The sequence below is a fragment of the Paroedura picta genome, chromosome 1 (assembly GCF_049243985.1).
Source record: "Paroedura picta isolate Pp20150507F chromosome 1, Ppicta_v3.0, whole genome shotgun sequence".
Lineage (NCBI taxonomy): Eukaryota > Metazoa > Chordata > Lepidosauria > Squamata > Gekkonidae > Paroedura > Paroedura picta.
Window position 1 is genome coordinate 16,374,931 of NC_135369.1, and position 24,530 is coordinate 16,399,460.

The following is a 24,530-nucleotide window of genomic DNA, read 5'->3' on the forward strand; positions in this document are numbered from 1 at the left end:
AGGGTTCCCAATCGCCTTTGCGCTGCAAAAGCCTGGCCCAGCTGGGTCAGGAGGAGACGGCGGAGAGAATCCCAGCAGGATCGAGTGACTTTCCAGAGGCCGAAGCAAGAATCTGAGCAGTCTGTGGGTTTCTGGTTTTAATGTTGAAATGTTTGTGCCAAGGAACCAGGGAATGGAGCCACTGGGGTAGCTAGGAGAGGAGAGATGCACCGACTTTTAAATGGCCATGATTATCTATAGCCGCCTTGGAGAGAATCCAATAACTTTTAAACCAGCCGTATCCTGATGAAGCTGTTATCCCGTGAGTATTGTGCTTTTCTGTTATACAACCGTAAAATTTGAGTCCAGCGGCTCCTCAGAGACCCGTGAGGGTTTTAGCATAGGAGCTTTCAAGAGTCAAAGCTAGACACGAAGGCAGATCCGGTTTGTCTTTTTATTCCAATAAATAAATAATACAAACAAAGACTCAGGGGATCTCCCTTCCTGTTTGTGTCTGACAAAGGGAGTGTATGCCCCAAACATCGCCTTGGTCTCTAAGGTGCCACTGGACTCGAATCCAGCTCTTCCTCGGCTGACCAGCACAGCTGCCCTCTGAAACCACCTGCCGTGCGTAGCTTTGAACGCATTTTGGAAATGTATGGATGTTTGGTGATGGAAGGTACTAATTGATTGATGGTTAATTTTCTTTAAAAAATTAAATTGAAATTGAATTGGTGACATTTTTTCTCTCCTGTGGCTTTTACAGCGGCCTGGCTAAGGTTGCCAATTGGTATGGGGGGTGTTTGGGGGCTGTTCTATCCCTTTAAAAGGTGAAAGATCAAGCCAGGTAGCCATGTATCCGTAGCAAAAGAGCCAGAGTCCAGGAGCACCTTAAAGACTAACCAGATTTGCAACAGGGGAGGTGCTCTCGTGAGTCACGGCTCACTTCTCCAGATGCCTTGATGGATTTCCATTCTGAACAGTCTTCAAACGAGATAGATCAAGATGGGCAGCTATGTCGGTCTGTCCGTAGCAGTTGAAAAGCAGGGCCATTACGCACAAGGACCAATGTTGCCAATTGGTTCCACAAAGCGGAAATGCTATTTTAAATAGTGGAATCTCGGCGTTCCGTATACCTGCATTTGTAGTGGAATCCAGTAGCGTTACATTCGTTCCCCACAGGTTTCCGGTCTCCCAGGAATCGCTAGAAAGGAAGCAATTTTTTTCTGTGCTTGTGCCCCTGGCCATCAATCAAACGGAACAGCCAATGGGCGGTTGTTATCATGCTCCCGAAAAGCCCCATTCCCTTTAAGCACAGGTTTTTAAAAAAACACACACACGTTGCAACAAATATGCGTTGATTCGTTGCAACATCTAGCTGGCGTGTGAGCTGGCGATTCATCGTTACCACGCTCCTCCAAGTGGGAAAAAAAATCCCCCCCCCCGCATGGGCGCAATGTTTGGCCGAAATTAAAGGGGACTGGCGAACAGGGGGCTGTGTTGTGCTTGGGGACTTAGAGGAGCTTTAAAGCACTTCTGTGGAGGGACTGTAGCCGGAGAGGCCTCGCTGGGTGAATGAAGCCTCGCTGGTTCGTTGCTTTCCCCGCTCCAAGGGGAAAAAATGGTGATCGCTTCACCAGAAGTTCGGAGGAGAGAGCCAGGGGGAGGGACTTTGTTGCAACCGCTACATTGAGAAGGCACAGGTCTTTTTCGCAAGTGTTGCTGGTTGTTGGCAAGAGTGTCCCAATTTTCTGAGGGTGAATCCACTTTTCCAGATTCCCCGAAAATCGCTACAACAAAGCGATTTTGGCGCTAGTGTCGCAGGAGTGTTGCAGATTGCTCACGACGTCATGCGGAACGCAGTTTTAGTGGTGAAAACAAAATGTAAGACTAGCGCTATATTAAAGTCATGCGGAATGGCCCCCAGAGTCCAGGAGCACTTTCAGGACTAACCAAATTTGTAACGTGAGTCCCGGCTCACTTTTTCAGAGCCGTGACTCAGGAAAGCCTCAACCCTGCCACAAATGTTTTCAGCCTTTGAGGTGCTCCTGGATTCTTGCTCTTTTCCTTTAAAAGTTTAATGATGAGTAGAGCTCAGGGGCTGACACTCTAAAGGGCATGCAGGTAAACAACATCAGCTGATAATTGCTTGCTGTTCAAAGGACTATGAAAGGGGCCAGTTTCAAAACCTTGTACCCGGCAGGCAGAAATGTAACCAATGAAGCTTTTCTCCTCTCTCGCACCAGCAAAAAAATGACGGACTTAATTTGTGCCTGCGGTGCTGTTGACAACAAAGGCACACTAGAGCCAGCTCTGTTTGGAAGAGGGGGGAAAGGACAGTCCCCTAATCGTGTTGCCAGTAGCATGAGAAATCAGCACGTGACCATAGCATGGAGATCAGTGCTGTGCCCTGCTAACTTGGGTGGGTCACCCTCCCTCATCAAAAACCAGTGTGGTGTCGAGGTTAAGAGCGGCAGACTTTAATCTGGAGAGCCCGGTTTGATTCCCTGCTCCTCCACATGCCCCCAGCTAGGTGGCCTTGCGTTGGTCACAGTCCTGTTAGAACTGTTCTCACTGAGCAGTTCTGTCAGAGCTCTCTCAGCCCCCCCACCTCACAGGGTGTCTGTTGTGGGGAGAGGATTGGGAAAGGTGTTTGTAACCCACTTTGGGATCCCTGTGGGTAGGGGGAAGTGGGGCATAATGAAACAGCTCTTCTTCTCAGGGAAGCCTAGCTCTCAGAGTTGCTATGAGGATATAAATGATGAAGGAAGCTTTTGGGATGAGGGGCAGGAGTGAAACGGGCTTTTAAAGGCTGGGTGAAAAGCTGGTGGTGTGGTGGTGGGAAAGGGTTACAAGGAATTATACGGCTGAGCAAGAGTTTGTGAGGGAGGCTGTTTGCCTCCTGGCGGTGTGTGGGAAGAACAAGGTGGATTACCTCTGAAAAGCGGTCCTCAGTATGGTTGCCAATTGCCAGGTGAGATAATCAAACCAAAGAACAAAACTACGTTGAGGCTCCCAAATAAACTGTGATTAGCGTAACTGCTTATTCAAAACAACGGCTGAAAACCATACCGGTGGCATTGGTTTTTCAGTAAACTGCCTCAGCAGCCAGTAGTGTGTATTAAATTAATAACGTATAGCTTTGGGTTGTGAAAAGAGGGGTAAAAAAACCCAAACTCTTCTTCTTTGAGGGCCAAGCCAGTGGAGCCTGGCATGGAGGACAGGGAGGGTTCGTAGCAGGGATGTAGCGCATGAGGAGAAAGATGAGATTAAAATATTCCCAGTTGATAACACTCCGTGATTCTCCTCAGTGTGCTTCCACTACAGTTTGGTGTAGTGGTTAGGAGTGCGGACTTCTAATCCGGCATGCCAGGTTCGATTCTGCACTCCCCCACATGCAGCCATCTGGGTGACCTTGGGCTCGCCATGGCACTGATAAAATTGTTCTGACCGGGCAGCAATATCAGGGCTCTCTCAGCCTCACCCACCTCACAGGGTGTCTGTTGTGGGGAGAGGAAAGGGAAGGCGACTGTAAGCCGCTTTGAGACTCCTTCGGCTAGGGAAAAGCGGCCTATAAGAACCAACTCTTCTTCTTCTTCTACATCCCAGGCCTGAGTGCTTCTTCCCCGTGTGCTTAGGCATCTCCCCATTTTGTCAGAGGATCCATTGGGATCACAGAAATATAGAGCTGGAAAGGACCGTGTGGGCCGTCTAGTCCACCTGCCTGCTCAAAGCAGGATCAGCCTCAAAGCATCCATGGTCAGTATGACCGTTTATGCACTGGAGGTTTCATGCCAGGCTGCAGGCTGTTATAGTCATGGCAAGTTGCCCCATCTCTTCCTGCACCCACACGAGGGAGCATTTGGCCGGGTGATCCTCATCCGCCCCCAATTTGTGCTCCTGCACGGGAGCTGGGGCAGTGAAATTCCCAGTGCGTAAATGGTCTATCTGTCCAGCCGCTCGTTGAAGACTGCCAGTGAGAGGGAGCTCCCCACCTCCTTAGGCAGTCTATTCCACTCCTGAACTACTGTGTGGGGGGGAAATTCCTGTATCTCTCCAGTACTACTCATAGTTTAAACCCATGACTGCAGGTCCTCTCCTCTGCTGCCAACAGGAACCTTTCACTACCCCCCTCCAAGTGACCTTTCAAAGCAGGGGTAGTCAAACTGCGGCCCTCCAGATGTCCATGGACTACAATTCCCAGAAGCCCCTGCCAGCATTAAGTTACCCATAAATCACTCCGAATTCTGGTCGGACAGAGCTTTTTATTAATGACCCGATATTTACATCATCATCATAATAAAATAAAACATCTGTTAAAACCAAGGTGAGTAAAAATACTGCTTCCAGTCAATAAAGCTGTTTTTAATGAGACGAGAGAATAAAACTAGGATGCTTTGCCATGCGGTCAGACTGTATATTTCATAAAAATCAGTTTTTAACTTTATTCTGCATTGTGATACCTGCTGGCCCATAGGGTTGCCAACCTCCGGGTGGGGCCTGGAGAGCTCCCAGAACTGGAACTGATCTCCACACAACAGGAGAAACTGGGTGGAGGGTGTATCCTATGACTTGCCACACTGAGGTCCTACTCCTCCCCAAACCTCTCCCTCTGCAGGCTCTACTCCCCAAATCTCCAGGCAGTTCGTAACCCAGAGCGGGTAGCCCTAAGGCTGATGTCCAGTTCAGCGAAGAGGGATAAACAGATGTTGTGAGAGCCGGTGTGGTAGAACAGTTGTGTTAGACCAGGACCTGGAGATCCCCTGGTTCAAATCCCCACTTCCCCTTGAACCAGCCATACCCCCTTGGCCTAACTAACCTCGCAGGGTTGTTGTGAGGATACGGTGGACAAGGGGAGAAAGTTGTAAAGTGCTTTGGGTCTGCCATTGGGGAAGAGAATGGGGTATAAATGAAGTAAATAAATCTAAGATGGGAAAGAGGTTCCAAGCACTGTACAGCAGCCAAGACAGCAGTATAATCTAAAATCACTATGCTGATAAATGCCATCAAGGTAAAACCAGTCTAAATTATAACTCTCCCCCCCCCCCCCTCTTTTCTGCAGGACTCTTGCTGGCCCTGCTCCTAAGCTGTAGTTGTAAAGACGCTCAGGCAAAAAAGACCAGCTGTAATACTGAATGTAGTCTTAACCACTACACCAAACTGGCTCTCTGGAGCCCATGCAGCTTGAATTCAGATCCCTACACGATGGCAGAGAAACTTAATGTAAGGCTATAAATAACCCCCGAACCTTCCACCAATTCATATCGATTTGGCACTCCACAAGCATAAGTATGGCAAATTCAAACCTCTCTGCTACTTGGTGGACTCAGACAATCTGCCCGCCCCTTTTTTTTTCCACTCTCTTCCTCCAATGCATTCATTTGGCTCATGTGATTCTCTCCTCCACATGATTGCCATGAGAACCCTGTGAGGTAGGTTAAGCCGAGAACGAGTGGTCAGAGCTCTCTTCCTCAGTTTCATGGTCCAGCAGCGATTTGAACTCAGGTCTTGCTAGCCCAACCCTCTCTATGCTAAAGTTTCTCTGACCGGCAAGCTGCTCCTACTCAGCCTCAGCCTTACTCACTGACAAATGGGGAATGTCAACTGACTAAGGAGGAAAAACAGTCATGGAGGTTTGCTATTCAGAACTCAGCGAATAAGACTTCTCACGAGCTACTAACCCAACCACTGTTAAAGGCACAGGAGCAATTCCAAATCCGGGAATCCTAGTGGTAGGCTGAGGTAGGTCCAAGGCCTCAATAAGAAGTTGGCAAGGTTTTCGACTTGGATTTTGACTTTTCCCATGAAACGCCTGTCAGGACATGAAATGGTATGGTATAGCCCCACCTCGCCAGATCTCAGGAGCTCGGCAGGGTCAGCTCTGTGGGGGAGGCTAATGGCAGACTACTCACCTGTGCTTCTCACTTCACTTGGAAGCCCCTTGTTGGGGGTCGCCATACGCTGGTTGCAATTTGATGAGCAATGTAGTCTCTCTCTACACAATGGAGCCGACACAGTTATATGTATGTCACACTGCCTGTTTTTACTTCTGAAAGCCTGGCAGGAAGTTATGGGTTAGAAGGTCTCCGGGGCAACGGCCCCCGTGGAAACCACATTTTCTTTAGACTATTAAGACAGACAAAACAACCCAGGAGAACACGGAAGTCTCAGAGTCTCTGGAATTGGTTCTGCTATTGGTTCTGTTGCTTCTTCCTCTTGACCACGGCACTGATGATTCCCAGGGCGGCCAAGCCCAGCCCTGCAATGCCGACACCCACCAAGGCGTCTCGGACCTGCAAGTTAAATGGAAAGCCAGTCAGTTAAGCCAGGGGTCCTGTGCCACAAGGGGAAACTGATCCAAGTTGGAAAACTCGTTGCTTGTTCCAGAGCTGGTTCTTGGAAAGAGCGGCTTTCAAAACCTAGCAGAGCCAAAGCGACACCCAGTCAGATGTGCATCAAAAATGGGTTTCTACAGCCATTTTCCCCCCACACTTTCTAGCTTTAGAAAACTGGTTCATTCATTCATTCATTCATTCATTCATTCATTACATTTTTATACCACCATTCCCAGCATGGCTGGCTCGTGGTGGTTTACATCTCATATCCCTAAAAATAATGATAAAACCCCATAAAAACATCAAAATTAGATACATTAATACCCCCAAATAATTTCACAAAACAATGGCGATAAATATTATTACTTAATCTACCAAAGTTTCCTTTCTCCACAACTGCTGCAGAACTTTTAGGCTGCAAAGGATTTGGGAGTTTCGTTAGGGCGTTCGAAGAGCCTAATGAAATGTTCCAAATGGCACATTCCATCTGCAATGTCCCGGTGCAACTCTGGAGTCATATCACCTTTCTCCCAGGAGATCCTAGGAGGGACAGCTGCCAGGAGGAAGAGCCTCATTTTTAAAAAGAGAGACCCAGTTATCTTGTTCAAAGCTTCCCTGGAAAAGCTATTCTTGCTTAAATACTTGTCACAACATTTTCTCACTGTTCAGATCCCCCTTTGTATACAGCCTTCATTTAAGAAACAATGCTTTTTTTCAGTGGCATTCCAAAACAAACAGTTCTGGCTTTGACTTTCAGGAGATAATCCAGTCTCAGGATGAAGAAGGGCTTCTCGAATGACATCAAGGAACAAAAATAAATCAGGAGTCATGTATTCTTCACAAGCCCGAAATTAAAGCCTATTTCCACGTGTCCAGCACAAGAAAAGCACTTGGATAGTGACTAAGTGAATGAGCTGTTTTTTTGGGGGGAGGGGGGTCTTCGGTTTGAGTATTAGCTTTGTTGTGAACTAACTAAGCAGGCTTAAGTGCCCCACCATTGTCTCAAGAACAGCCAATGTGTTCCAGTATGGGAAGAACAATGCTTGAACTACCTTACAGGACTGTTGTAAGGATTGCCAGAATAATGTTTGACACCCCATTCACCTCTGATACAACAACACACAGCATCACTGCCAGTGATTATGGGTTTTTTCATATTTTCAATTTACTTCCTGGTAACCTCCTATTTTTTCCTGTTCTGCATTGTAGTCTCTAGTGGTCAATTCAGTATCAAATAGATTTATTTCCAGCATACTGGAATCTGCAGGAAGAGCCAGCTTGGTGCAGTGGTCATAAGCACTGACTTCTAATCTAGCGAGCCAGGTTTGATTCCCCGCTCCTCCTCCACATGCAGCCAGCCGGGGGACCGTGGGCTTGCCACAGCACTGATAAAACTGTTCTGCCCAACCAGTAATATTAGGGCTCTCGCAGTCTCACCTACCTCACAGGGTGTCTGTTGTGGAAAGGGAAGGCAATAATAAGTCACATTGAGACCCCTTCTGGTAGAGAAAAGCAGCATATAAGAACAAACTCTTCTTCATGCTGGAAATAAAATTGTGTAATATCGAATCAACCACTAGGGGGAGCAAACCCCATGAGGAACAAGCAGCAGGAACCCCCAAAGAAACAGGAACTTACAAGTGAGTAAAACGAGAATGCAGGAGAGCCCCATGTCAGGGATTCTCCTGAAACTCTATTGTCATCCGCTGGAAGTGACAACACCACCACCCTTCTTTGCTCCTCCCAGTTCTGCTCAGAGGGTCGCCAACTGTATTATTTATGAAGCACACACATTTTTATGATTCATTATTAGGATAAGCTAGTATTATTGTGTCCGACGGACCTCCTGTAGAAACGGCAGTGCTTTCCCTGACACAAGGAGCTATCTTCTATAACAGGGGTTGTCAACCTGTGGTCCTCCAGATGTCCGTGGACTACAATTCCCATGGGCCCCTGCCAGCAGATGCTGGCAGGGGCTCATGGAAACTGTAGTCCATGGACATCTGGAGGACCACAGATTGACTACCCCTGCTCTATAAGAGGCATGCGGGGAAAGCACACTGTTAGAAGAATAAACCCACGGGATGCAGCCCCTTTCTTATTATGCCACTTACCTGGTCACTTTTGGCAACGCCATACCGTAGATCAGTGACAAAGTGCTCACAATTCTCACTCGTGACTTTGTACAGGAGCTCCTGGCCCACCATCTCCTCAGCCTGCTGGACGATCTTGGTCATAGGCAGGGGGGGATACTTGGAGTCGTGCTTGTTGTTGACTCGGTAGCGGTTCCTCCCAACCACATCCCTCAGCAGCTCCTTCTTGACCAGGGCCTTGTCCGTCAGCGTGGACATGAGGCTGGCACAGCCTGCCCCGGCATATTCAGCTACAAGGAGGGAAAAGGCCTCGTGAGCCCTAAAGAGGGGCAACGGTGGGCACAAAAAATTGTTGCAAAACCTTTCCCATCAGATCAGCAAAAGATTTTAGAGTTCTGGCAAAACATATCCTATTTGTTCGTTCATTCACTTGTTCGTTCATTTGTTCATTCATTCTACATTATGCAGTACATATGCTTCGCAATATAGAGACAATCTTGGCTTAGCAAAGGATAGGTCTAGCAGGAGATACAACCATCTGATGGAGCTTCCATGTGCAAGCGCAGTATACAGAGAGCCAGTTTGGTGTAGTGGTTAGGAGTGCGGACTTCTAATCTGGCATGCCGGGTTCGATTCTGCACTCCTCCACATGCAACCAGCTGGGTGACCTTGGGCTCGCCACGGCACTGATAAAACTGTTCTGACCGGGCAGTGATATCAGGGCTCTCTCAGCCTCACCCACCCCACAGGGTGTCTGTTGTGGGGAGAGGAATGGGAAGGCGACTGTAAGCCGCTTTGAGCCTCCTTCGGGTAGGGAAAAGCGGCATATAAGAACCAACTCTACTTCTTCTTCTTCTACTTTTGTTGCTGAGGTTACAAAATGCCACTCTTGGAAACAGAATGTGAAACTAAATATATTTTTGGTGTCAGGTCCTTCTTGGAAACCGGCAGGGAACTGGAAGGGGGCTTACTGGGAGCAGGAGAAAAACTCTGTTGACATGCAACAATTTTCCCATGTCATAGTCCACATGCCCCGGAAGTGATGTCATCACTTCTTGGACATTGTGCCAACTTTCGGTATTTGGCGGGGAGAACTCTATAGTAGAAGTTAAATTTACCAGAGAGTTTTTACCCAACTCCCAGAGCATCGCTCCAACATCCCAGAAGTCATAATACTACTTCCAGGTTATGTGGGCCAAGCGTTTTGTTGCACTTCAGCAGAGCCTCCCTCTTTTGGAGGGTAAGTCGTCCCCCCCTCGCTGACTAGCTGATTGGTAGCTGGGCGGTGGGGCCTGTCAAAAGGAGACCCCCGCCTCCACCAACAGGTCTGGGAATCCTACTCAGCATGGTAGGTTTAATGGACTATCTACATTTAAAACATGTGCCAGTTTTAATTCTCTATTTTCTTTTATTAAAATGATGGTTAGTATCCCACCTGTCTGTCTGCAAAACGGGCCCTCGTTCGTTACAACAAATTAAACAAGCAAATAAAACATTACGATAACTCCAGACCTATCCACCTACAACCAGCCCATAATTCTCCTCTTAACCACATCATAAAACTAATAAGGCTAAAAACCAGCCTGAGCTAAAGCCACCAATGTGGAAAATAAGTATTAATACAGCTGTTTAATTAGCATTACACAGCATAAAGAACCCTGGGGGTCATCGTCTGGTAATAGTGCACAGAATTATGTTGGAAATCCCTTTGCACCACCACCACCACCACCAACATTTCCCACAGTCCTTTGGGGAGAAAAAAATGACTATTAACCCTTAAAAGGCCACAATACATGTGTCATTTGGCCTGGGGGTACCACAGCCTGAATCAGATGGCTTTAACAACAAAAACATTACTGTCATAAGACAGGGCTTTCCCAGTACTGTCAATCATAGGGGTAGAGTGCATCGGAGTAGGAGTACAGTTGAGGATTTGGCTATCTGTGTGGTTTACCGTCTGCCCAATACTCCTCCAGCTAGCTGGTCAAGCCTCCTAGAGTGAGTGACGCTTGAAGGTCTTCCTCCATATTGAGAGGCCTGCCCTCCAATCCCAATGGAAGAAGCCTAAGGAGGTAGCAGAGTTCCTTACTTGGTGGAGCCAGATGGATCACGTAGCCATTTCCTACATAGAGGGCCCAGTGCTGGTATCCAAAGCGAAAGATCTCAATCAAGTCCCCAGGCTCCAGATCAGCCTGTGAGGAAAGGAAACGGAGCAAAAAATGTCAACAACCAAGACCGGAACGGGAAAGCAGCGGAGGAGACATTTCAGGCTTGGAAAACAAAAAACAAAGAAGGGGAAAAGACAATTCAGAACCAACTAACCGTGGGACACAGAAGGGACATTCCAAAACATCCCACAAGGAAATTGTGCAAATAAAAACATGTCCTCTTTCGGGACTGTTTTTTTTCTACAGTGTAGGTGATTCTATTGTTCATTGTAGTCTTTTTTTGTCCTGTAAGCTTACATTTTTTTAAAATGAATCGAAAGACAACATAAAAATATCTCGTTCTACTGTCTGTTATGTCCTTAAACTCAATGAGATGCTACGTTTCAGGGAAAGCTCATAGTTCATTTGTTCTATCTGATTCTGCACTGCTCTCAAAGCATTGTCCCGTGTCCAAATCACTACAAATCATAATAAAGGGGTGGGGAATTCTTGTGCACTGGACTTGCATATTGGACGCATGTGACAACTGATGGTTTCCTGGACAAGTTTTATTAATGATGGTTGTGGCCTTTGTCTCCTGACCTGACCTTTGCAGAAATTGCCTACTGGGCAGATCAGGACTCCTTTCCAAGTTCCTTTCCAATTCTGAGGCCTTGTCTCTGAGTTTCCCACTGCCCAGCACCTGATCACCATGGGGATAATTAACTCTCTTGTACACCCCTGGAGAAAGAGCTACTTGCCACTGGCCTTTTCTCTGGTGTTCTTTTTACAATAGTGTTTCCTACATTGTACAGAGAGTTGGACTAGATGGCTCTGGAGGTCCCTTCAAACTCTATGATATCATTCTAGGTCTCTGTGGTACAGAGAACCACTACCAGCATCAAAAATTATAAAGTATTTATTTTAAAAAAGAAAATATTGGCAAGCATACATTTCACACAGCACCAGACTGAGCAAGGCATTCAAAAGGAAAAGATTAAACACAATTCCTCTGCCCCTCTCTCTGAACATGCCCTAGAAGAAGTTAAAATTTAGATCAGGCTCCTTAGCTTAGGTTGTACCTTCCAACTCTATGATTCTATGATTCTGGGTCTATGTAGTACAGAGAACCACTATCAGCATCAAAAATGATAAAGTATTTATTTTAAAAAAGAAATGTTTACAAGCATACACTTAGCACAACGCCAGACTGAGCAAAGCATTCAAAAGGAATAGGTCAAATACAATTCCTCTGTCCCTTCCTCTATACATGCTCTATAAGATCTTAAAATTGAGATCGGGCTCCTTAGCTTAGGCTGTTATAGAGTAACACAAAACCGTGGTTGAGAAAGCCTGCTCTAAGTTTAGCCCAGAGAAATGCTAGTGTGCCATGCGGACATGATCATGTCTCCTCCAGGTTCACAGTAGAAATGACATAGCATCAGTGGAGCAAAGCCTAGCCCCCTCCCTACATTTTTCTCTGCTGCTCTGCTAGGGTTCCCAACGTCCAGGTGGTGACTGGAAACTTCCCACCATTACAACTGATCTCCAGGCAGTTCCCCTGGAGAAAATCGCCATATTGGAAAATGGACTTTTATGGTATTATACCCCTCTGAAGTCCCTCCCCCAAAACCCTACCCTTGTTAGGCTCCACTCCCAAAATCTCCAGATATTTCCCAACCCAAAGCTGGCAACCTTCTGCCCTGAAAAAATGGTACAAAGCACATTTTTCACTTTCCCATCTTACACAGTCGAACCCAAAGCACAGGAGCTAATCAGCCCACTGTTTTCTTAAATAATATCTGGCGGCCTAAAGAGCTGATCTCACCCACCACGTCCCTCCCCTGAAGTTCAGCCATTCGTTTGCCTTGGTTACTTACCAGATCCGGAAACATCTGTTCAGCCACATTATGGTTTCTTTTCCTCCTGACTTCCATAGTCCCATGCACGATGGCAGAGGCAGTCCCTGTGAGGACAAAATTCATATGCAGTTTTATGCTTCAACAGCACAACAACCAGGCAGTGCGGGGAGCCAGCCCTTTCTCAGGAGGAAGCATTCTGAGATGATGAGTCTTCATAGATCCCAGCCCAAATGGCCTCAGAATTTGGAACTGCCGGGCCAAGTCAGAAGAGCTTTGGGAGATCTCTCGCCCTCTATAGCAGGGATCGTCAACCTGTGGTCCTCCGGATGTTGATGGACTACAATTCCCATGAGCCCCTGCCAGTTTGCTGGCAGGGGCTCATGGGGATTGTAGTCCATCAACATCTGGAGGACCACAGGTTGACTATCCCTGGAGCCGGCGGTGAGTGGAGTTTGGAGAGGGATTTCGAAAGAGTCCACCTTCAATCCAGGTGAATTCATCTCTGTGGCCTGGAGGTGAGTTATAAGACCAAGAGATCTCCAGAGATCACCTGAAGGCTGGCCACCCCTGGGGGTGGCTGGGAGCTTGGAGTGGAGATAAGCCAACCCCAAAACTGGACTGGAATACAAGACTGAGCTTCCCAAAATGTCCCACTTTCATTCCAATCACACGCTGGGAATTTCGTGGACAATATTAGAGTTCAATTTGTATTCGAAATGTTAACCTAATTTGATTTTATATTGTATTTTAGAATGATGCATGATTTTAATTATGTTGCGATGCGCCCTGAGGTTGCCAAGGGAGGGCGGAATAAAATTTAAATAAGATAATAAATAAATGGTGGTTTTGACTCTGGGGCAAGGGTTTCTAGCCTTTCAAGACTGATTTGGGATTTGGGGAGGTGGTACAAAGCGCCACTCAAAGTGGCTTCTGCAGGAGGTGGGGACAAACCCAAAATGTCTTCCACAGAAGGTGGAGCCAAACACAATACCTGCCTCTTCATTTTGCTAAAAAAAAATCACAGAAGGAGAATAAAACAAAATAAAGGAAACCCCACAGAGGGGAGAGAGAGACAGGGAGAAAGGGAAGAGGAAATACAAAGCCTGAAGACAGAATGGGACCACAAGCCTAGGTGCTTGGCAATCTGCCTCATCCCCCAGCACCAGCAGCTGCTAGTACAACCCAGAAAAACCCTCCTGAATAGAATCATAAAATCATGGACGATAACTCCAGGGTCATCTAGTCCAACCCCCTGCAGAATGCAGGAAATTCACAACTCGTTTGAACAATTCACAACTTGTTGGAACAAGGGCTGCCAACAACAAGCCTTAAAGCTTTGCACGCTTTATCAAAAGCTTTGCAGGAGCCAGTAGAAGTACTAATAGGTGCTGTGGCACCCATGGGAGCCGTGTTGGGGAACCCTGCCCTGGAGAGATACTGCTCATCAGAGTAGACCATACTGCACTTGATAGGCCGAGCGCCAGACTCATCCGAAGGCAGCTTTGAGAATGAAGTCCGTTTGAAGGCAGAATGAAAAACAAACCACAAGATCAACCACTGAGCTTTGTGCCTGAGCTGGGGTTTAAACCTCCATCCTGCCATTGTGTATGCTTGCAAAACATCCTGTTAAGGAGCACATTTATGTAATGGAACGAGCTATCGACCAGGAAGTCCCTTATCTGAATTTTGTCTGTCCTGGTTGTGATTCAACACCACAAAAAGTATATCCTGCAGGGCTCATCGGAAGAGATGTGTCCTTCGAGCAGGCTTCTTCCCTGCTTGCCTTGAGAGCAATGGACAGAATGAACAGAAAAGACTGTCAGGATTATTTCTCTCTCCTCTTTCATTCTATATACGGTTGTTTCCTTTCATAATCAAACCATGTTATGCTTTTAAGCATGCTGGTGCTGTGCTCCTCTCTGCATATCTAAACCCGGCCAACTAGGCTTGCTCCCCCAAGCCCCCAGCAGGGGATGGAGGGGCAGGGCTGCCATATCCAGTTTGGGAAACTCCTCAAAATTTGGAAGTGAGTCCTGAGGAAAAGAGACCTCAGTGGGGTACAGTGTCATAAAACCCACCCTCCATGCATCCGTTTTCTCCAGGGGAACTGATCTCTGTAGTCTGAAGATGAGCTGTAATTCCAGGGAGGGGGTTCCCCGGTCTCACCTGGAGGCTGGCATTCCTACTGGCAACACGGTGACCTTACGCAAGCCACTCCCCGTCAGTCCCAGTCTTGCCTCTTGGAACACACCAATAACAACGCAAGCCTACCTAACTGGCCTGTGCGGTAATTCCTACAATAGAATGCCTGTAAAGTTCTTTTAAAGTGTCAGCCAGCCCTGCAGACTCTGTGGCACTGCAAATTTGAAAAAAGGGTCAGTCATAAACAGTTATTTCCAAACACCAGTGGGACAAGACACCCAAGTGGGCAAGGCTGTAGCCTGTAGGTATGGCATAGTTCCTTGAATCCCCCATGCCAAACAAGCTGCTGAAATGAAGAACATAATTTGCTGCACCAACTAGGAGTATAAAATACAGACTTCCTCATAAGGGTAGAATATAGACCAATCTGTCTTTCGTTAGCATCGGGAGCAGGAAAAACCCAGCAAAGGCCAGGGTCTTAATCCACAGGGTGGGTTACAGTTTCTCCACTGATGTTCTTCAGCAAAGGATGGAAAAGGGGTAATGACTTATTCCACCCTGATAAACCAGCATATCTATATATCTATCTTTCCACTTCCCTAAATGCTGTGGAATCAGAAGAAAACAATTTCCTACCAGTCGGTTACAGGCAGGAAATGAAATGATCTTTCCAATCCTTTTACTTTGGTTGAGGGACCGGAACAAAAATCCCCCCCCCCAGCCAAACTGGTAAATAATTGCAGACATTTTTGTGTGTGTTTTGTTGCTTCATTTTCTCCCTGTTTTACATGTGGTTTGGCTCACTGGCTTGAGCTCTTCACTTGGCAAGTGTTTTCTCCTTGCTTATGCAATGTTGTGGTATAGGTTAGCGATCCCCAACCTGTGGGCCGCAGACCACACGTGGTCCGTCGACTAATTGGAGGTGGGCCCCGAAGGACGCCCCCCCCCCAGGCCCTTTACTTCATCCTCCCGGCCCTTTACAACACACTTCGGGTGTCCTTGTCTCCCATCACTCCCAGATGGGACTATCTCGTTGCAGAGAAACAAGCTCAGGGTTCCCATTGATTTGTCATTGTCATGCGTTAAAATTTCCATGAAAATAAAATGTTCCTTATGTTCATTGTTGTGGCGTGTCTGTATCTTATTTTGAAGGGATGTTTAAACATTACCATAGCGATCAGAGAGCGTTAGGGCAGTGGTTGAGAGTAGAGGAGTAAACTACCCCCCCCCCATCGGGCCTCAGTAAAATTGTCAAGCGTTGAGTGGTCCCCGGTGATAAAAAGTCTGGGGACCACTGGTATAGGTTATTCTATGATTCTATGATTCTAGGTTTTAATGGGCAGGTATCACGGTGGGTGGGCATAATGTTCATACCTTTGAAGGGGGCTGGACAAGGGGGGGGCTTTTTGGTTCTCCTCCATCCTCCAATGCACGGGGGGACTTTGCCGGACGTCTCAGCTGGGTATCTACGAGCTTTTGCATGGACCGGACATGAAGATGGTTGCTTATGAGAAAGACACGGTTGGGGTGTACGGCCTCCAAAACCCCTGGGGGTGCCCCCCCAGGTATGGCTGAACTTCCTACGTGTGGCATTTTCTGGAATCACAATAGGTCCACTGAGGGTCTTGTTTGCAGCATCTGCTGGAATCACTGCTAGTCCTCTCCTGGTCTTGTTCACGGCATCTTCCGGAATCGCAATGGGTCCTCTTCTGGTCTTCTTTGCAGCATCTTCCGGATTCACCCCAAGGCCCCTGCCGGTTCTGTTTACGGTATCTTCCGGAATTAAGATAAGGCTTCTGCTGGTTCTGCTTGTGGCATTTTCTGGAGTTACAAATAGTCCTCTGCCAGTCTGGTTGGAGGCACCTTCTGGATTCACAAGGCCTTTCCCGGTTTCCTGCCCACGGCTCACTTTCTTCCAGGTGACATTTGGGACTTTTTTAAGGACAGCAGGCTCTTTACTCGAGGGGCTCCCTTCGGGCCCCCACCTCAATAGACCTTTCAGACCATGGATGACTTGGCCGGGTTGAGTTTGAACGTGACTATCCGGGTGAGGCAGAAGAGCTTGACTCTGGCACTGAGAGGGCGTGAGGGGCACTGCGCCCCCCACATCGGCCTGATTCCCCTTTTTGGCCAACGTGGTCTTTGGCTTGTGGGCAGCCCTGTGACTGAAGCTTTTACGGTACCAGGACAAGAACCCAGACATCACACTGGTCGGAGCTGTTCACTCCCTTCGGCCCAGTCGGGGGCAAAAGCTCTCCGGTGATTGTCCTGAAAAATTCTGGCCGCTCGGTTGCCGGGGGCAACAGGGCCTAGTCGCTTCCCTCACTCTACCCCATTATTCTGCGTCTAGAATCAGAATGATGGGAGGAGCAAGCTGGGGAGCCACTGTCCTCCACCCACAGTGCCCTCCAGGAGACCCTGCTTCTTGTGTTACACAGGATTCCTGCTCAGGGGCAACTGTTGTGTGTGTGTGTGAGTTTTGTTTTTTTGGCCACTTTAAGGTTTGGACACCCTGAATCATCGTGACCAACTAGGGTTCAACAACTGAGATGAATCCAGCCCTTATCATGACTTTTTTCACCTTGACCATTTATGCACTGGAGGTTTCATGCTGGGCTGCAGGCTGGAGTTTTAGCCGTGGCAGGTTGACCCACCTCTTCTTGCACCCACACAGGGGAGCATTTGGCCAGGTGCAACTCATCTGCCCCCAATTTGTGCTCCTGCATGGGAGCCAGGGCAGGGAAGTTCCCAGTGCATAAATGGTCCTTGTGGAGATATCCTTAGACGAGGCCGTATTTCTATCCTGCTAAGCGGCTTGACGGGCTGAGGGGCTGTTGTTACACCACGGTTTCATCCGCCCCTTATGATTAAGGCTCCAGTTATGGCCCTAGCTAGCGCACTGGTCCAAGACACTGTCATTAGGACGGCCAGCCTCCGAGCGTCACCTGAAGAGCTGCTACTCCAGATGACCAAGATGAGTTCCCCAAGGATGGAGCTTCCTTGGATGGAGTGTGGACCATTATGCCCTAGTGAAGTCTTTCCCCTCCGCAAACCCAGCAATCCCCATTCTCCAGTAATTTCCTGACCCAAAGTTTAAAGCCCTAGCCAAAGCCATACCCAGGGAAGGGACAGCTGCCCTAGTGGTTTCCAACTAAAGGCAGGAGATAAAAGGAGAAAGCAGTGTTAGGGACAATAGAAATTTCTGGCTGGTTTTCACATGCTGAATAATGCAGTTTGCAAACAGATATGTCAAATGAGAAAATCCACACGCAAATGATCGTCAAAGTACATAGAAAGTGGACTGAAAGTGAATTATTCATCATGTTTGAAAGCACTCGAAGTGACAATAGTTAGTGGGGTAAGGCCCAGCTTTGACCTTCTGCTCCAGTTTTAAAAAAAGAAAAGAATTGTAGCTTTAAGAACTGAAAAATGTGAAGATTATTTTGCTTATTGGATGTATTACGTTGTTTCTATTTCAGCTTTCCCCAACATTGTAATCGAGTTGTATTTCTCTCTTTGTATCTATTTTGCCCATTTTATAGAGTTGTTTTCTAATTAAATAAAATATCACATCAAAATCACAAGATGTCATAGTCCCATTGTATACGGCACTGGTCAGACCACACCTGGAGTACTGTGTGCAGTTCTGGAGGCCTCACTTCAAGAAGGACGTAGATAAAATTGAAAGGGTACAGAGGAGAGCGACGAGGATGATCTGGGGCCAAGGGACCAAGCCCTATGAAGATAGGTTGAGGGACTTGGGAATGTTCAGCCTGGAGAAAAGGAGGCTGAGAGGGGACGTGATAGCCCTCTTTAAGTATTTGAAAGGTTGTCATTTGGAGGAGGGAAGGATGCTGTTCCCATTGGCTGCAGAGGAGAGGACACGCAGTAATGGGTTTAAACTACAAGTACAACGATATAGGCTAGATATCAGGAAAAAAATTTTCACAGAGTAGTTCAGCGGTGGAATAGGCTGCCTAAGGAGGTGGTGAGCTCCCCCTCACTGGCAGTCTTCAAGCAAAGGTTGGATACACACTTTTCTTGGATGCTTTAGGATGCTCTGGGCTGATCCTGCGTTGAGCATGGGGTTGGACTAGATGGCCTGTATGGCCCCTTCCAACTCTATGATTCTATGATTCTAATATTTCTTCCTCTAACTGCCCCAAGCTAACAGGATGGAGTGGTATACTAATAAAATATTGATTGATGTGAAAGCATATTATGCAGCACCCATAGAGAAAATATTTGAAAAATGCAACGGAAATCTGCTACGGAAGTAGTTGTCGACCAGCAAAATTTAAAGGACATTGAGACACAAGCTGAAAACATTCAGGAGGCCGGGCTCAAGGTGTGCACTTTACTAGTGAGCAATATTCCCTATGGTATGGCCACAGGCAGCAAACATAACCCTCCAGCTGTGCATTGCAACGTTATTTTAATTTCTCAACCTGAAAATGTTATGAAAAATTAATACTCTAACAGAACTGCTCTGTGAGAACAGCTCTAACAGGACTGACTGGTCCAAGGTCACCCAGCTGGCTGCATGAGGAAGAGTGGGTAATCAAACCAGGCTCTCCAGATTAGAAGTCACTGCTCTAAAGCACTACACCATACTGGCTCTCAGCCTTTCTTCATAGGGCTTGGTCCCCAGGCCCTGGATCATCCTTGTGATTCTCTTCTGCACCCTCTCAATTATGGAGTGAACCATCCTGCAGGCATGCTTGTCCCAGGCTTTAAAGCTCATTGCCACAGCCTTGAATTGAGGCCAGAAGCAAAATGGAAGCCAGTGTGGATGGGAAAAGACTGAAGGATTATGGACCCTGTGAGCCACTTCAGTCAACACAAATGGTCACATTCTGTGCCAATTGTAGCTTCTGGGCCGTTATGTTATGGGACTGCATTGTTTCACACTGTGTAATCTACCATGAATCTCAGTAAGAAAGGCAGGCAATCAATCTATCAATGTGCATTGGTCGTGGAAATCTATGCGGAGTTCATGGTGGTGGTCATAGCTGACATCTGGCAGTGCCGTAGAACAGGCTTTCGTAGCCAGCGTTTCATAAAACCTTGGGGTTTCTTGATGTCCTTGGAAGGATTTCCTGAATGAGTGGGAGTTAATTAATTCTTAATATATTTTTAATAGTCATATATTTATCATATGACCATACATGGTCATGTTTACCCACCCCCCTCCCAAAATGGTCAATGATGGGCCTGGAGGGGTTAGAAAGGGGAGGGGTCTCCGGTGGGCATGTACACATCTATGCTTCCCACCCATATTCTGCATAATTGTACCACTTCTGGGGTTTCTCAAGCCCCAAGAATGTTTCAGGGGTTTCTCAGCAGTACAAAAGAAGAGAAAGGCTGCTGTTTTCACAGCAAGACATGATCAGAAGTGATTTGCCACTATTTGTTTTAGCAATAAAGGTAAAGCACCGAGTCATGTCTGACCCTTGGGGTGACGCCCTCTAGCGTTTTCATGGCAGACTCAATACGGGGTGGTTTGCCAGTGCCTTCCCCAGTCATTACCGTTTACCCCCCAGCAAGCTGGGTCCTCATTTGACCGACCTCGGAAGGATGGAAGGCTGAGTCAACCTTGAGCCAGCTGCTGGGATCGAACTCCCAGCCTCATGGGCAGAGCTTTCAGACTGCATGTCTGCTGCTTTACCACTCTGCGTCACAAGAGGCTCTAGCACAAGAGGTTTTAGCATTATCCCAGTATAAACTCATTGATTCTAGTAGGTTTAGAGTAGGTTAATAGCCAAGGACTGTTCTGTATGTTTGGAGCACAGAATCCACCTATGCGACAAGTTTTTTTATGAAGAATATGATAGGAATAATATGACAGCATCCCTCAGGGGATGGTGCTAAAAAAAGAGAGGGTGTCATCTTAAATTCACATGCAAGTTACAATTATGTGCAATTTTTGTGTATGTTTTGGGAGGGGAATCACCTTACATTCAGGGCCTTCTGCCCTTTGAGTAAATATGGGTAGACAGTCAACCTCAAACTATTTTGATTATTGGTATCCTGAACACTGGGAGAAAAAAAGAGCAACTAATAGCTTTAAAGCCAGACAAAAATAGGATTGCCAGCTCTGGGTTGGGAAAAACCTGGAGACTTTGGGGGTGGAGCCAGGAGCGGGTGGGATTTGGGGCGGGGAGGGACCTCAGTGAAGTATAATGCTCTGGAGTCCACCTTCCAAAGCAGCCGTCTTTTCCAGGGGTAACTGATCTCTGTCCCCTAGAATCATAGAATAGAATCATAGAATCATAGAGTTGGAAGGAACCTCCTGGGTCATCTAGTCCCCCTGCACTATGCAGGACATTCTCATCCACTGTCACCTGCCGCCCCCTTGAATCTTCACAGAATCAGCCTCTCCATCAGATGGCTAGCCAGCCTCTGTTTAAAAATTTCCAAAGATGGAGAACCCACCACCTCCCGAGGAAGCCTGTTCCACTGAGAAACCACTTTGTCAGGAACTTCTTCCTGATGTTTAGACGGAATTTCTTTTAAATTAATTTCATCCCTTTGGTTCTGGACCATCCCTCCGGGGCAAGAGAGAACGACTCTGTTCCATCCTCTATATGGCAGCCTTTTAAAAACTTGGTTATCAAATCCCCTCTCAGTCGTCTCCTCTCCAGGCTAAACAGACCAGGCTCCCCCAACCTTTCCTCATACGTCTTGGTCTCCAAACCCCTCACCATCTTTGTTGCCCTCCTCTGGACACGCTCCAGTTTCTCAACATTCCCCTTCAATTGGGGTGCCCAAAACTGAACACAGGACTCCAAGTGAGGCCGAGCCAGAGCAGAGTAAAGCGGTACCATCACCTCCCGTGATCTGGACACGATACTCCATTTGATACAGCCCAAAATCCCATTTGCCTTTTTAGCCACCAAGTCCCACCTCGGGATGAGCTGTAATTCCAAGGGATCCTCAGGTCACACCTGGGGACTGGCATCTCTTGAAAACAATGGAAATTCCTGAAACACAGTTTGGCCATGCTGGACAAGAATTGCCTGGCAACCCCCTCACCAGAAGCAAAAGTGAAAGGACCTCCTGGAGAGAAATTATTTGCTGCCAATCCCATGAGTCAATGTCATAGAATCATAGAATCATAGAGTTGGAAGGGGCCATACAGGCCATCTAGTCCAATGTCCAATGTCCTCCTGTTCTCAGACTCCTTCCCTTATCACCACTGGCAATCAATCAAATCCGAGTTGCTTCAGATCCTGGGAAAGTAACCACAACGACGTCTTGGACAGAGAGGGCCTCAGTTCCTTTGCTGGCAATTTTGTCTTGTAGAAGAGTATATTTTTTTTAAGCTTCATTTTCCTGTACCAGAAAGAGTCTCAATCGCCTTCCCTTCCTCTCCCCACAAAACGCACACCCTGTGAAGTAGGTTGGGCTGAGGGAGCTCTGACAGGTCTGCTCTGGGAGAACTGAATTATCAGGGCTGTGACCAACCCAAGGTCACCCAAGCTGGCTGCGTGTGGAAGAGCAGAGGAAGCAAACCGAACTCGGCAGATTAGAAGCCACCACTCTTAAGCACCACTAAGCTGAATGTAACTGTAGGTGGACTTTACTGAGAATCAACCCACACACATACACATAACATCAACTTACACATGTGCCGTATTACACAGTGAAAACCAGAAGGACACTCCTCCCTATACATGAACACATGACTCCACTGAGTCAGACCACTGGTCTATCCAGGTAAATATTGTCCGACCGGCAGCCACGCTCCAGGATTTTCTGCAGAGGTCTTTCAAGTCCTGCTCCCTTCTGACCCTTTGAACAGGAGATGAGCATGGGACCTTCTGTGCGCCAAGCACATGACTTCTGGGAGCCAGGGCCCCATGACACAGAGACACACAAAGCACACATTGTTTGGACAGCTTTTCCTGGAACAACGACAGAATCTGGAAACCCCCAATCGGGTTGCCACCTTCGCTCCCAGCCAAGCTCCCATGCTTGACCATGAGGAATTTTGCCAGCTAGCACGCCACCAATCCCACCTCTGCACAGTTTCCCCAGTTGAACTTTGCCAGCCTGGTGGTTCCAACCCTGCCCTGAGTGAGTCCTTGGCCGAACAGCTGGTGCCAGCCTTTGAGTCAAAGGACGGAGCCAAGGCCAGTGAGTCAGAAGGGAATTCGGCCTCTCCTTCCTGGAGCATTTCCAGTTACGCCAGTCTCCTCCCAACAAGTGGGAGCATGACGAAACTTTCAGAACCCGCAACACAGGAAAGAAGGCAGGGGAACAGGGCTGCTGCTTTAAAAAACCCTTCCCAAAGGCAGAACTGCGGGCTGCATGTTTTCCTGCCACCACCTCCCGGGAAGCTCTGCCTGCACCTGATAAGATCTGGGAAAGACACCCACCCTGGACCTCTGTTGCTAGCAGGGAGGTGGGTACGCTGAGCCAGGCGGCCTTAATTCTTGAACGGAGTCTAGCAGATCTGGGAAAGAAGCCCACCGACCTTTTTCACAGCCGCTCCAGCAGTCCGGCTTGGCTGGCTGTCAGCGCCACATCGAAAATGAAGGGAGGGAGAGAAAAGCATCCACCAGAGAACCTGTCAGCAGCGAGAGGCTGAGCACACTCTCTCACACTCCTCCCCTGCCTGCTGTCATAGGAGGAGGGCAGAGGTAAAAAGCCAAAACAAAACAGCAGGGCCTGCTGCCCCCTACTGGCGAAAAGCAGGCCGAAATCGGGGGGAATTTCAAGCACACTTGGTCCAAAAGGGGTTGCAGGCTGACTCGGATCTCATTGTCTACTGACAAGCAGCTGTCCATGGCCCCCAAGCAGAGAAAGGACCAATGGAGAGGCTAGGATTTTAAGCCAAAGATCGAGCCAGGGTCCCTCCGCTGGCATCCTTGCAAACTCCGTAAAACAGAATTGTTCAGGAGGGCGTTTATTAAAATATTAACAGGACTGTACTGCCACAGACTGGCTCAGGAAGGTGCTCTGCTAAAGGGAAAGGGACTGTGGATACTGCGTGTCGCACGTATTCTCTGCTTCTTGTGTTATCTTGCTCTCACTGTACTCGCTTGTAGTTACATAACACCATTTGTTCCATTAGGCCTGCTTTCAAATGTCTGCATTTTTAGTTCAGTATGACAGTTCCCCGCTTCACTTTTTCGGGAAGGGGCAGGGGGAGCAGCAGTTCTCTTCTTTGTCTGCCTCCACCCGAGATAGTTAAATGTATATAGATATATTCTGACCTAACCTAGATGCTGTGGAACCACGAAGCTGGTTGTACTGGTTAAGAGCTGTAGCGTCTAATCTGGAGAACCGGGTTGGATTCCCCAGTCCTCCACAAAAAGCCAGCTGGATGACCTTGGACCATCCACAGTTCTTTCAGAGCTCTCTCCACCCCAACTACCTCGCAGGGTGTCTGTTGTAGGGCGAGGAAGGGAAGGTTATTATAAACCCGCTTGAGACTCCTTCGGGTAGTAAAAAGCAGGGTATAAAAACTAATTCCTCCTCCTCCTCCTTTGGTACAGGTCAGAATACGGCACATGAGAGGATGATATGAATTCACAACACATGATCTGTTTTATTTCACGCTCCCAGAGAAATGGTCAAGCCAGATGGCCAGGGAGGTTTCAGTTTGACACTCAGCAGTGGGAAAGGCATCAGAAATGAAGGAAACTTTGTATTTGTTGTGACCATCCAGTCCCAGCTGCTTCATGGACACCCCAAGGGGGTTTTCAAGGCAAGAGACAGAATCATAGAGTTGGGAAGGGGCCAAAAATGTTAACAGGAAAACAAACCTTTGTGCATTCCTGTTTAAAGTGTGGTTTTATGATTCTTAATTTAACTGTATTCAGCCTTTTACCTTGTATTCTGATACCCCAAGCATTTACTGAACTGGTTGAAATGCCTGTAAATAAAGCGTTGTGGTGGAGCTTCCAAGATCTGACGAAATCGGGACTAATCCAGGCCATCCAAGTCCAGGTTAAATTTCGTATA

General features: G+C 47.6%; 1 protein-coding gene across 3 annotated transcripts; it reads right to left on the minus strand.

The window, feature by feature from the left end:
* Positions 1–4,224: 4,224 nt before the first annotated feature.
* Positions 4,225–23,192, minus strand: LOC143830691 (phospholipase A and acyltransferase 3-like). Of its 3 annotated transcripts, none has more exons than XM_077323559.1 (5): positions 23,038–23,192; positions 12,435–12,520; positions 10,497–10,599; positions 8,429–8,697; positions 4,225–6,272 (listed from the first exon to the last, which is right to left on the minus strand). In XM_077323559.1, the coding sequence occupies exons 2-5, from the start codon at positions 12,489–12,491 to the stop codon at positions 6,171–6,173; spliced, it is 531 nt and encodes a 176-aa protein (XP_077179674.1). In that variant the 5' UTR covers positions 12,492–12,520; positions 23,038–23,192; the 3' UTR covers positions 4,225–6,170. The 3 variants fall into 3 exon arrangements, with proteins under 3 accessions (XP_077179674.1, XP_077179683.1, XP_077179665.1); XM_077323568.1 differs by having other exon boundaries at positions 22,940–23,136; XM_077323550.1 differs by lacking the exon at positions 23,038–23,192 and adding an exon at positions 15,933–16,997.
* Positions 23,193–24,530: the final 1,338 nt, after the last annotated feature.